The sequence below is a fragment of the Ostrinia furnacalis genome, unplaced genomic scaffold (assembly GCF_004193835.3).
Source record: "Ostrinia furnacalis isolate ACB-3 unplaced genomic scaffold, ASM419383v2 OfSCF1245, whole genome shotgun sequence".
Classification (NCBI taxonomy): Eukaryota; Metazoa; Arthropoda; class Insecta; order Lepidoptera; family Crambidae; genus Ostrinia; species Ostrinia furnacalis.
In genome coordinates this window covers 41377-54229 of record NW_021131484.1, presented here as the reverse complement: position 1 = coordinate 54229, position 12853 = coordinate 41377, and the positions used below count along the sequence as shown (strand labels likewise).

At 42.2% G+C, this 12853-nt stretch overlaps 1 protein-coding gene across 3 annotated transcripts in view; it reads right to left on the bottom strand.

Annotated features, from left to right (window-relative positions):
* The window catches only part of LOC114352064 (uncharacterized), a 74781-nt gene that overhangs the window by 23153 nt on the left and 38775 nt on the right, over nt 1–12853 (bottom strand). For all 3 annotated transcript variants that reach the window (XM_028303519.1, XM_028303520.1, XM_028303521.1), the window contains 2 exons: nt 8895–12772; nt 6948–7176 (listed from right to left, as the gene is read on the bottom strand). In XM_028303519.1, coding sequence (XP_028159320.1) covers nt 6948–7176; nt 8895–12772 — 4107 coding nt within the window. The remainder of the gene's footprint in view (nt 1–6947; nt 7177–8894; nt 12773–12853) is intronic.

Below are 12853 nucleotides of genomic sequence, written 5' to 3'. Positions count from 1 at the left end.
CTCGACAGAACACATTTCGTTTTATTTTTAATTTTGTTGTTTATATGTGATATTATTTGTAATGTTTCGATGTTTTATTAACTGGGCGTTAAGACTAGTCATTATAAACAAGGCATGAAACGAGTGAGTGAGATATTGCTGTCTTGCTCACTCTTTTCGTGGCGAACGCGTACCGCGGCTTTAGGACTCGGCTACGGTATTTGAACATCAGTGTGCCTCTGAGTTTTAAGGCCCTTGCCACCCTGGCGGATTGCAAGCGGATTCAAAGCGGATTACGCTTTTAATTACTAACAGCACTAAAAAGCTAAAAATCACCAGGACCCTGGACATCATCTAGCATTAAAGTGCTCGAAAAGACAAATCCAACGAATCCAAACTCGATGAGTTTCCGCCGTTTCGTTTAGGATTTCCTATGGCTACCTTCTGACGCCATCATTAGGACCCTGGACATTATCTAGCACTTAAAGATCTCGAAAAGACATCCAACGAACCCAAACTCGATATGATTCCGCCGTTTTGTTTAGGAGTTCTTTTGGCCACCTTCCAGTCCCATCATCAAACCAGCTGGTACCACAATATTGTATTGTCATTTCTAATCTACATATAATTGCCAAGTTTCATGATGATACAAGACTTAGAAGTGCGTGTAATTAAGATTCTAAGATTCCATTACATAGTTAGTTACGTACACGACGACCTAATAAGAGCGTGTTAAAAACGAAAAATGGACAGTTACATTATTTAATTACGTGTAAAAAGAAATTTCTGCCATCTTACATATCGTTAAAACGACATTTCACGACGAAAAAAATAAAATAAAATAAAGGTGCAGTTGCCAAGAATATTGCCGAGAAAGTTCCCGAGAATATTCTCGGGAACACTGAGAATATAGCCTTTCACTGCAAATAGAGTGTATTGTTTAATATACACTTATCTGTTGACTTCATTTAATACTATTTTACTTAAGAAAGTTTGTTTATTTCCATTTGATAAACATGATTCTCAACCTTTCTCACTTAGGAGAACGCTCCCGGGAACGCTCCCGAGAATATTCTCAGTTGAAAGAGCGTTCTCGGGAACGGCACATCAATAATTACCACACCCTCAAGTTGATAAGAAGTTATAAAAGAGGGTTCTAAGCAATTTCAAGCTATCCTTCATGTACAGAATTTCAGAAGAAGACCTGACAACCACTTTTACTTGAAGCAGTGAGATGCACAGACTTATGACACAAAAGTAAAAGACAACAGCGATCTATTCTCTTCAAACAAGACAATTTGTGGTATGTTGACATGCCATTGACTGTACCACACAACGAAACAAATCGGTAACCGACGTGCAAGACCCAGGCCATGCGCAGTGCGCACGGGTTACCCCATCGGGCCTAGTCGCAGTCACGACACTCAATGGAATGCTTGCAATGTGATCATAGTGTCGGACCTTTTGTTGCTAGATCCAGTCAGTTGACATTTCGGCCATTTTGAAAGAAGCGTGACGAATCGCCTTGTTCAATAGTCAATACTCAATAGCTCGTAGAATGCGAGTCGTAACTGCAAATACTTGTGCCGTTTGTGAGATATTTAATTTTGCACCAAGTGCGTATATTATTTCCCTTGCGTTTTGGTGGTCGTGGAACCTTGAAAATGCATTCACGGCAGCTGAATGGTTAAGTATTGGTTACGCAAAGGTCAGAAGTAACATCCGATGTATCCGTATGGGAGGCGTATTTATTAAATACTAGCATTTTAATTAATCTATAAATGCAAATCGTCGTCATATAAGATTGAAATCATGACAATTGGATTTCAAAAATACATACATACGAAAGCATAGGGTATGTATTTTTGTATTAAGTACGAAGTTTACATTTAGGTATGTCTATCTAATGTTCGAACTTCGAAGTTGTACCTACTCTATGTCATTTTATTTTTAACTTCTGAATATTGTTTACGTCATAAAGTCTGAAATTTTAAATTGCTATTAGATAAAAGCGCCAAGGTTCGCAATGTGCAATATCAATACAACCCAGTGGTATAAGCGAAGTGAAAGCATTGTCGATAAAGCAATAGCCAACGCCAACAATTGGTCACATGGAGTCGTAAAAACGTGGCGGCCGTGAACAATGACTTCCGACTTTAATTTCTCTGTACCACGTTCATGTATGGGTAAAAGCGTGATTTTCCACAATGATGCAAAATGCAGTTTACACGATAATATATTTTTATGGAAGTGAGGGTAAACAGGCATATGGTTCATGATAACTACCAACGTTAACATTTGCAACAAAATTTTTCTTTCCTGGCCAGGGAACAAAATATAGAAATCATGGACTTTTGTGATTTTTTCTAGTCAATAATCTTAGAGAACTATTTTCTCAGCAGCAACATTCTACAAATGCAACTAAATACATTTTTACAGTAACAATATCAAATTCGCAAAAAAATACATCCCAATACTAAATTAACAATCGTTCAGCAACCATGTTCACATCCTGAAAGGTTTTGGAAATCATTCGTCTCTTCAAACCTGAATGGAATATCAATTTTATTAATTGATAAACAACTGTCCTTGAAAGCCTTTACGACGCATGAACATAGCACATTTATGGCGTTGACAATTATCATACAAAACAATTACGCAATTGCAGTACACGCACGTAAGTCCTTGAATGTGTTACTACTATACCCACTAAAACTTTCCGTGTAAATCTTACAGTTGAAAAATCCAGAGTATTTCGATAAAAATATAAGCATTGAGGCCCGGCAAGCGAAAGGTTGTGGGTTTGATTCCCTTCGTTCAGGAATTTCAATTATTTCAAGTTAATTTAAAAATAAACAGAAACATTGCACTTGAACTCCTGTGTAGAATTTAACTTGACTACCAATCCAAGCAGTGTATGTAGGCCACGATGATCCCAGGAGAAATTTTTATTGCCAATGGGTTCAAAATTGATCAGAATTTCTTTCCTTCAGACAATGATTCAATAAAAACAGTTAAATGTTGTTGCCGTTTTCTACAATAATGGTGGCGTTTTATAAATATCACCGTGTGCTGTTTTGAAAGGTGTTACCTCGTTATCATTACCCTTTCAAAACAGGTCGCCTGTTGAACAGACACTGTGAAATAAAACGATAACCGTACGTACAAGTGACGTTAAAAACAGTTTAATTTAAAGAACAATCTTGTATTAAGTTGGCCGCCTTTGAACTTCTTCATCAGCTGTATAAGGCCTCAGCCTCGAACTTAGCGGGCAGCGGGGCGGCGGCGGCGCGGGAGCGGCAGGATCTTATGCGTAAAATCAAATGGACCGGTTCTCGAAAACAGCGGCGCGGCAGCGGGGCGGCAGCGTGCAACGAGCGGGCAGCGGCGAGGGAGCGGGCATCGAGCGGGGAGCGCACTCCTTCTTTTGCCCACAATAAATCGAGCGTTAGGAATAAATTTGAATCGAAATAAAATTGTCGCCGTTGTTCAGACATTTAGTTTGCGAATAAAAACAAATATCTCGACAACACAACCCCGAACACAACAGTTCGCCGCTAAAGCGCCGCGCGAGCTGCCCGCTTGTTTCGAGAACGGGTCTGCGTTGCCCGCCCCGCTCCAGCGCCGCCGCCGCTCCCGCCCCGCTGCCCGCTAAGTTCGAGGCTGAGGCCTAACTTAGCTTAGCTTTAAGCATAGTTTCCGCTCTCTTTGATCTGTCTAAGAAGTATAATAATAGTCTTTATTTATTTACTAGCTGTCTTCGTAATTCGTACCGCCTATGTTCATCAGAAAGAATTGATGAAATATTTTTTCGAATTGCTCCGGTACTTTCGGAATAGGTAACTATAAACTAACAGAATAAATAATACTTTATCAATGCAAACAAATATCAATAATTTGTTAAAAATTATCTTTACCCGACTGCGCCAGAAGGAGGGTTATTATGATATTAGTGTAGATTCTATCACGTCACGTATGAAATGATGGTGATGAGAACTTAAAAAACATTGAATTGCCTTATGAAAGTATCTTAGTTCAATAAAAGCCGGGAAGCAGGTGAAATTCAATGAATAATGATTATTCACAGACATACCGGGACAGGTGCAGTCAATAAACGCTTGTAAAAACTAAATATTAAACAGTCTCAGTTACATGTTCTAATATGATCATTAGGCAAATTCAATAAGTAATCAATAAATCGCTGTATTATTAATATTATTTATTACGCTTTTTGAGGAAACACGCCCCAGATTATAATATTGAAATCCGGTTTCAAATCCTGCTAGTTTTCTATTATTAATATTGACATGATTAATTAACAACTGCATTTAAATACAATTTTAACTTTTTCTTCTTTTATAGCTGAACATTATTTAATAACAATCTCATAAAGAAAGTAATAATCGTTATGATGACTCTCTATTTTGTTAATGAATATTTTAATGAGTGTATGAATAACCACAAGATTAAAAAATAATAAGATGGCGAGATTTCTAATAATTTCTTAGTTAAAAATAGGTTTCATTTATGATGTTATCAGCGTATTATAATTAATTATTTGGTAATAATAGATTACTATTAGAGTGGTTCAGAACAGGAAACAATTGTGTAACTTACATAATACATATTTTAATGCCGGATTTTGATAGCAAAGATTTAGAGTACCGGATTTGTTATAGCAACTTTATAACCACTGATAAGTAGTATCGGAGAACTAGTTTCCAAGTATAGGAAACGAAAGGCGTTACCTGTATACGATCAAACAAGTTGTACCAATATTTGGCGACGACCCACGAACAGTTCATGTTACGAAATGCTTATACAAGTGCAAGATTTTACGAGGAGAGTGTTTAGAATGTTATGTAAAGTTATAAGCGTAAGATTCAAATCGGAGTAATTAACTTTCTAGGTTACAAAAATACGCTGCTACAGCGGTTGAAGAAAGTGAGTTTGCACGAAAAGGTGTAACATTATGGAAGACATTAAGGTCGGATGTTTGCTTAGAAGTCACGAATGGGATTTTTCCGCTTAACAGTTAGATCCACTTTTAGAAACAGGCAGGTTTGTATGCCGTGACGACTTAGAAATGGATGGGTTGTTGATCGACTTAATGATGCGTGACATCGTCGAACTTAGCAAACATGTTTAATGTAACATATCAATTAGGGATGTTTTAAATGTAGGTATGAGTAGGTACTAACATAGAACGCGAACAAGGGTTGTGCGGCTATGCATTTACAAAAGCTGCACAGTGGTTTGAAAGTACCCACTGCCTCCTCTAAATAGCTCACTAAGTACTGATTGCCACTGTAGCTATGTTATCTATCAATCATAAAGAAAGATACGGCTAAAGTGCCTAACATGCTAGATTAATGCTACAATGAGTGCCTACTTGTGTAGACGCTTGTTAAATGTTCTGAGTAAAGTAAAACTAAGACAATAAAGTTTCTTTAAAAGAGAAAAATCGAGTTAGATCCGTAGTCCGTGACTGTTAACTGGCGCATGGAGGATATTTCGTCGTGGCAGAACAGTTTATTGACCTCACTGGTTTTTGAAACCTTACTGATTTTGTGTGGTTTGTAGACTGTGAGATAATTCATTATTTAAAACGCTGACTCGGAGGTTTCTGATTCAGAAACCTCCGAAAACTTCTTAAAAAAAGGCTTCAGAAATTCTGAAGCCTTTTTTTATGAAGCATTTTTTTTTTACCAGATTGGTTTAGGCAGAATGAAATGTTTTACTCCAAGACAATAAGCTTTATGGAGACCATATTTTTGAAGCGAGATTTTTTTTACCAGACTACTAAGTAATACGCCTCAAAGCATCTTTGAAGAGCAGTTTTCAACCAGTAAAATAAACCTTTGTGGATTGCAATAATAGTTAAATGTTTATAAAATATTTCCAAGATTGCAAAAGTAGGTACTTTGATTTTAGATAAAAATAATAATTTAGATAATATACTAAAGGAAATAAGAAAGATGTTTGGCGAAGATTACAATTAGTTAACGTAAGCTTATCAAAGACGGAAAGTAAGTTTCCGACACACTGCCTCAAATAAACAGTGGGTTCTAACCGCATTATGACTTGATTTATGCTGTTGCATGCTATTATAGCAAGTGTGTAAGGCACAAGTAGCACGAGACGTCAATATTGCGCTAACGTTTGCGGCCTCTTTATGTCCTAATAAAGCTATTGTTCCCAACCGGTGTGAATTTCATTACAGCGTGCATTTCTGAATGAATGACTATGTTAACAAAAAGCTGTAATAGTCAAAACTAATTTGGCCGTGTTCTCTTTGCTTGATTTCGCACAATAAAGTAGGTCGTTTTAGGCCGATGGCCAACGTAACTGGCGATTTCAAGTCTAACATAGTTCTCTGACAAGATTTATTATCGGCATCAGCCATGTAAGACGCTTCAACATTAATGTGTTTCTAAGGCACAAGCGGATATGATGTATTTGGGATGTCAGTACTATTCAAACACTTTTATCCGTGACTGACCACTGTAACGTGACTTATCTTTGTAAATCTTACTCGTCCTCATTCGTAAATAGGAAGCGTTGTGATTGCGTCTAGAAATATGGCTTTGTCAAGTTTGTATGCAATCTGCGAGAGATTAGAGCCATTTAGAAAGGTAATGACTTAACGGATATAAGGCACCAAAATAGATTTCGTAAGACCTTCATAATTAGATGACTAATAATTCTATACCAATCTAATGTATTTGTTGTGGTTTTTTAAATCGGTTTAACTGTAGATAGTGCTTAAAGTTTAACTTGGTATTAAAACAAAAGTTATGTGATTGAATTTAGGCATTTGTCCAGGCAGTAGATATCATTTGGTTGAAACGCACGAACGAAATCGAAGTTTGATCCTGAAGTGTCTAGCGTTAGCGCGATGTAAATACGCACAGCGCCATCTCTTGCCCAAAAAAGGTTTTAACTTCTAGTATATTCAACAAACTTACCCTGTAAACTAGGTGCAGAGGTAGGCGCGGCGGGCGGGGGCTGTTGAGGGGTGGGGGCGGGCCTCCGTCGCCTGGGAACGTGGAGCCCCGGCGCGGACGCCGCCCGGGTCGCCGTCCGGAAACCGGGCGCGCGGTACCGGGCCGATTTGACCGGACCGGCCGGGACTGTGTTCGTTCCCGTAATTGACGGCAGGCGCGGAAGGGAGCCTGCTCTTTCTTCTTCCTCCGACTGAAATGTTAATGGAATGTTAAGTTCGTTCATGATCTTCATTAAATGACGTCACACATTGAACTTTTGATCCAGTTGCCACGCCCATTTGCCAAAGCTAATGTTAGATGTCAAATAAGGCGCAGTTCAACCGGATCTGAAAGCCTGATAGTGTGATCAGCAAAAAATCGACGAAACTTGTTACGTTTGGTTATTATTATTCTTATATTGGTTATCGAAGTTAGATTTAAAGATTTTTATATCTACGAATATCTCAAAATGTTTACTACTTCACATCAAATTAAGGAAATCTTAACTAAAAACTACATGCAGACAAGTTGTTGTAAGCCAATACCTATTCAAGACAGGTACAATTACAACGTCACCTTAATTTTAGTTCCCGCTACAACACGACTTCCAAGTGGCGTCGTGTCTCATGCATATGCCGTCTGTTTACACATTTGTAAAGATGCCTTTATAGCGGCAAGTTGGTACGTGGCCAAACTGTTATAGCGCTTCGCACATGTTAGGTACAAATGACGGCACGTCAAGGTAACCACTGTGGGTTCTTGTGCAGTTGTAATAGAGGCGAATTTGCAACAAAAATGGGTAGCCTGATGTGCTGTCGTGTGTACATTGAACGTTTAGGAAATCAGTGTGATTTTTTCATTAGTTTCATCAAAGTTTATTTACTTGATAAAAGTTAAGCAATCCAATTAGTATTGCGAGATTTTTGTTTTATTTTTTGGCTTACTCGATGGTACAGCTACTTACTGACTCGGTATAAATCAAGGCACGGTGAAGCCTTATTTCAAAAGCTTTGAAGCCAAATAAGAACCTATTAATTGGATATTATTAGTATTACAGCAATGTTGGCGAAAAGTTACGGTTCTTTAATATATTATGACGAAATTGGCAGGAAAAATGTAGGTATTCGACTTATCTAAGGTTGAGTTGCGCCACCTTACTCTAATCGTAACTATAACCATAACCGGTGTATTTTGCATGGATTTTAACAGATTTTTGACGTTTGTTAAAGTTAAAGTAAGATGGTGCAACCCAGCCTTATAATGCCAGTAATTACAATAGGTACTCGTGAAACCAGCCTACTGTTATTAATCCTAGAATGGCGAAGATAGTGTTTATAAATAAATAAGCGTCGACCAAATCCAATTAACCAGCCTGCTGAGGCAGAAACTTCTTTATACTTTTATAGACATGACCTTGCTGAGCCGTTCTTATTTCTGTTATAACGATACAACAGACGTTGTTAAATTGAGTAAGAAAGTTGTGACACATGTATTTACTTTACTTGGTTTTGCTGTGTGTAAGTGTGTTCTCTATTACTATCACTTTCACATGTATCTTATCGAAATGTTTGATTTTCTTTTTGATGTCTACATAGATTACATCAGATAGATACATTCCATTCTGATATCAGTTTGAGATAAGATAATGTAAACAAATATTGTGAAAAGTTCATGGATTGCAGTACAAAAGTAATTTATTGGTTTGCGTTTGCGGTTTAAAAATTTAATCCTGTATTACTTAGCATTCTAGATGTTTGCGCGTTCAGCTGTAGTTCAGCCTCAAATAGATTGGTGATTGAATAAGTATTACACAATGCTTGTAAAGTATTTGATACGCAGTGAAACATTAAGAAATCAATTAATATGATTATTTGAATTAATTTCTACGACGACTATAGCAATTAATTGTTATAATAAAAGGAAATTTACCTCTGCATCGGGTGCCGATGCTCGCCGCCTCCCGCGCCACAGGCGGTCCTCACTGCCTCCAATAGCCCCACAACTCCTCGAGTGCGACCTCTGAGCGGCCAGCTCCACGCCCGCCGGCGACCGCCGCGCCTCTCCCGTACCTCCAAGCGTCCCTCGGGAATCCGCGGCCAACAAAGCCGACTCAAAACTACCCCGCCACGAAAACCGTTCACAGTCACTCGCAACACTCCCTCTACTCGCCGCCGCTTCCAATATATCATGAGATCGACTACGCGCCAGCGCTCCAGGCTCCGATGCACTATCATCGTCGGTACTCGGAGAGGCACCCGCCGACACCTCGTGCATTAACGCCACCAACCGACCTCCTATATGCCGCATCACTTTCCCGAACAGCGGCGGCGAGCCCTCCCCGGCTCTGCCCAGCGTTGCCGCCAATCTTCGGTATGCACCAGCCGCGTCCCGCTCCAATGAACCCGCCTCGCTGTTACCTTTATCGAACTCATCGATTATTTCGCGACAACTGTCCGATATTTGTTTTCTCAGTGCGGATCTGTTTTGTGTGCCTTCCAAATCGGAACCGGCGTAGTCAGATGAGTCATAGGAGTCGCTCCACGTATCTTCGCTTGATAAATATTCTACAATTTCACGCACTTGCTCGTCACGGATACCCGGTACTGTTTTCATTAATCTTGTTAGTTCGCTTTCAAAATATAACAACTGTGGTGGTTTAGGCGGTTTAGAGCTTTCGGAATTTGACGATGCCGGTGTCGATGTTCGAACGTTGTTTGAGTTTATCATTTGTTTGAAAAACTGACGCATTTTTGTCATCATAAGATTCGTTTCTTCGTCAGACGACCAGTTATTAAAGCTATCTTTACGAGTCAGTGGGCTTGGCGGTGGACGTGATGACGGAGGGCTTTCTATTCGCTCCTCGGTATCTGTTCTCATTTCTTCAACGATTTCCTCTAGCTCTGTTTTAGGTTCGTGAGATCTAGCAAAGTCTGAGCTAGAATCGCCGTTCCTTAACAAGTCATCACAGCTACCGACGAAGCCACTGTCTCTACTCGTTTGTTTTTTCGATTCAGATAATTCAGATCCAAGCGGTGGGAACTCAGTGTGAGGTGTCGTCCTGCCGTCTTCGCCTTCCGATACCGACCTTGTATCTTCGCGAGTTTCCTCTGTAAACTCTGCTGATTGGCGACGTTCGTCAGCAGGCGATCCCCGGGTCTTTTTGTTTTGTTTCTTTCTCTTAGATTCATTTTGCATATCTAACCTTTCAGATGAATCATGCCTGTCCTCGGTTTCTGTACTAGACCCGTCCGACACCTCCTGTGCATCTTGTGATGGTTCTTCGCCTGTTAGTAAGTTATCCAAAGAGGATGAATGCGACCGCGGGGCCCCTCGAGCGCGTACAAGTCGCTTCCGCCTCTGTTCTGGGCTTTGTTTACCTTCACTGTCACTCCCAACACTGCCTGAACCATCCGAATCACGATTTTCTTGATTAAATCCCATGAACCCGGACAAGAAATACTTTTCCAAGCGCGAGGACACCAAGTCGTCATTATCACTACTATTTCGTTTTGGTTGCTCACTATCGACAATCGATTCACCACCTTCACTACACACACTTGACGTTTCAGACACCGCATCCTCATCGTCGCGAACGTTCCTGCCATCGCCCAGTCCAAAGAAATAGTACTTTTCTAGTTCCGTAGCTGAAATAGGTCGCGGTTTCTTGGTCGTATGTTCCGTTTCGCTTTCTTCGCAGCTTTCTTCGACGATCGTATGCAAGGTGAAGTCTAGCGATCGTCTACAGTAAGCGAAATCATCCCCTCGTGTGGGTAGAGTGGCTTCATCCTCCGAGTCGGAATCTGAGGGCGAAGTGACCTCGTTCTCGTCATGGCTGATGTCCTCGACCCACGAGTCGTCGTCTGCGAGCCCCTCCTCGAGGCACACAACCGCCGAGAGCGTGTCGGCATTGCTAACGACAGTCACTCCGCCCGAAGGCTGCGCTGCTTCGTCGTCGGATAATCGTTCGTCGTTTTCGTCTTGCGTCGTGCCTTCGGGTTCGTTTTGGGAGTTAGTGTGGTGCACTGTGATGTCGCGCATGAGCCGCGTCGTGTCCGACGTGACGACGGAGACGCGGTCGTGCGTTATCATTACGCGGCTCGTGAACCGCGCGGAGGCGTCCGCACGGGCGGTGCGCGAGCGGCAAACTGTCGCGTCAGGTGTGCAAGCGCTCCCCTCCGCTTCCGAGCTAACCGGCCGCGGACCGTGCATTTTCTCCTCATCTTGCTCCTCTAATAATTCTTTCTTCAATAGTTCACTAAGCGTACGCTCGATACCTTTGAACAGGTCTATTTCTGCTACGGGCGCTGAACTCGTGGTATTATTTTGCCCGGGTTCCGGTGAAGGTGCTAATTTTGATAATAAACCGCACGAAGCTTGGCTAGAAATTAAGTTTTCATTGTGTTTCTCATCGGGCAATTCGACCGAAACTTTTACTTTCATATCGCTTTCGGTATTATCTAATGAATCGTATTCTTCATTTTCTGATAAACACGATGGCGGATTAGGGTCATTATCGTTCTTATTATCTGTGTGATTTGTGCTACAATGTGCATTAAAACTATTGAATTCTTCGCAGGTTTCGCTTTGTAACATATTTTCATCGCAAAACTTAAAGAATTCTGACCTTTTCGCTGCATTTTCGTTGCTTGATTCCTCACTATAATTACCATACGGTATAACAGGATAGTCTTCTGTGAAATTGACCGATTCTATAAGCATTATGTTTGGGTTTTCATTGTCATTATCATTACTCTGTGAACTATTGTCATTGGATTCGGCACTAACATTTATTTCATTCTGTACATCCACCGCGATAGCTTCTTCCAAGTTGTCTGATTTTTTGTCGAAGGAGTCGTCGCAGTCAATGCCACTGCTGTCTGCATTATCTTCTAAATCAGATGAAGAGTCCGCCGGGTTCACAACAAACACGCGTGAGAATCGGCCGCCGCCGCCTCCAGAATCATCTGAGTCCTCGTCAGAAGTCGCGGGCTCATCGGGCGCACCGCTCGTCAGGTCATAGCTTCGCCGGGCGACTCCTCCCTCGGAGTCGCTCGAATCATCAGACTCGTTAGATGAATGGAAAGCCTTCTCCGCATCCAGGTGATCCGGCATAGCGTCTATTTGCCCCGATAAAACCGAAATCGAGTCCTCCTCGGCGATCACTTTGATTCCAACTGACGTATCGCATTCGTCTGACCGCTCGATATTGTTATCAACCTTATCGCTATCGGAGGCCTCAGGCAACTGTGACGCTTCAGACTGTATCGCTTTATCGGTCCGTTCTTTAGTAGTCATCGCGAGTTTTTGCGTTTGCGTCGCGGCTGCGTTGGCGTTGGCGGTGGCAGTGGCGGCGGCGGTGACGGCGACGGCAGCGGCCGTGGTGAGCCTAGCGAATGCTGCGGCATCTAGAGGCGGGAAGCCGGGGTAGGTGTTCCAGTGAGGCGTGGGCGGCGTTTGTGTGGGGAACGCGAGTAGGGCGGGCCAGAGGGCGGCCGGGACGGGTACGGGTACAGGTACGGGTACGGCGACTATTCGGGGTTCAGCGCCGCAGGAGCAGGGTCTGGGACAGGCGGGCGGAATGTGGCGGGGGGGCGGGGGCAGCGCCGGCGCCGCGCCCGGCTCGAAGTAGTCCCAGTCGCAGTCGTCGGGCGCGGGCGGCGCGGCGGAAGACGCCGTGGAGGAGGAGTCTTCGGTGTCCTCGCGGCACGAGGAGTCCGAGCTGAGGAACACGAGGCGGTAGTCCTCGGGACGCATGCGACCGGCCTCCGGTTCGCTGGCCTCGCCCGGTTCACTGTTGACGCCCCACTCTGTAAATAAAAAAATAAATTCATTTTTCAACTGTCACACCATGCATAAAGTAACCTAAAGGATAAGCACTCCGAGTGTGT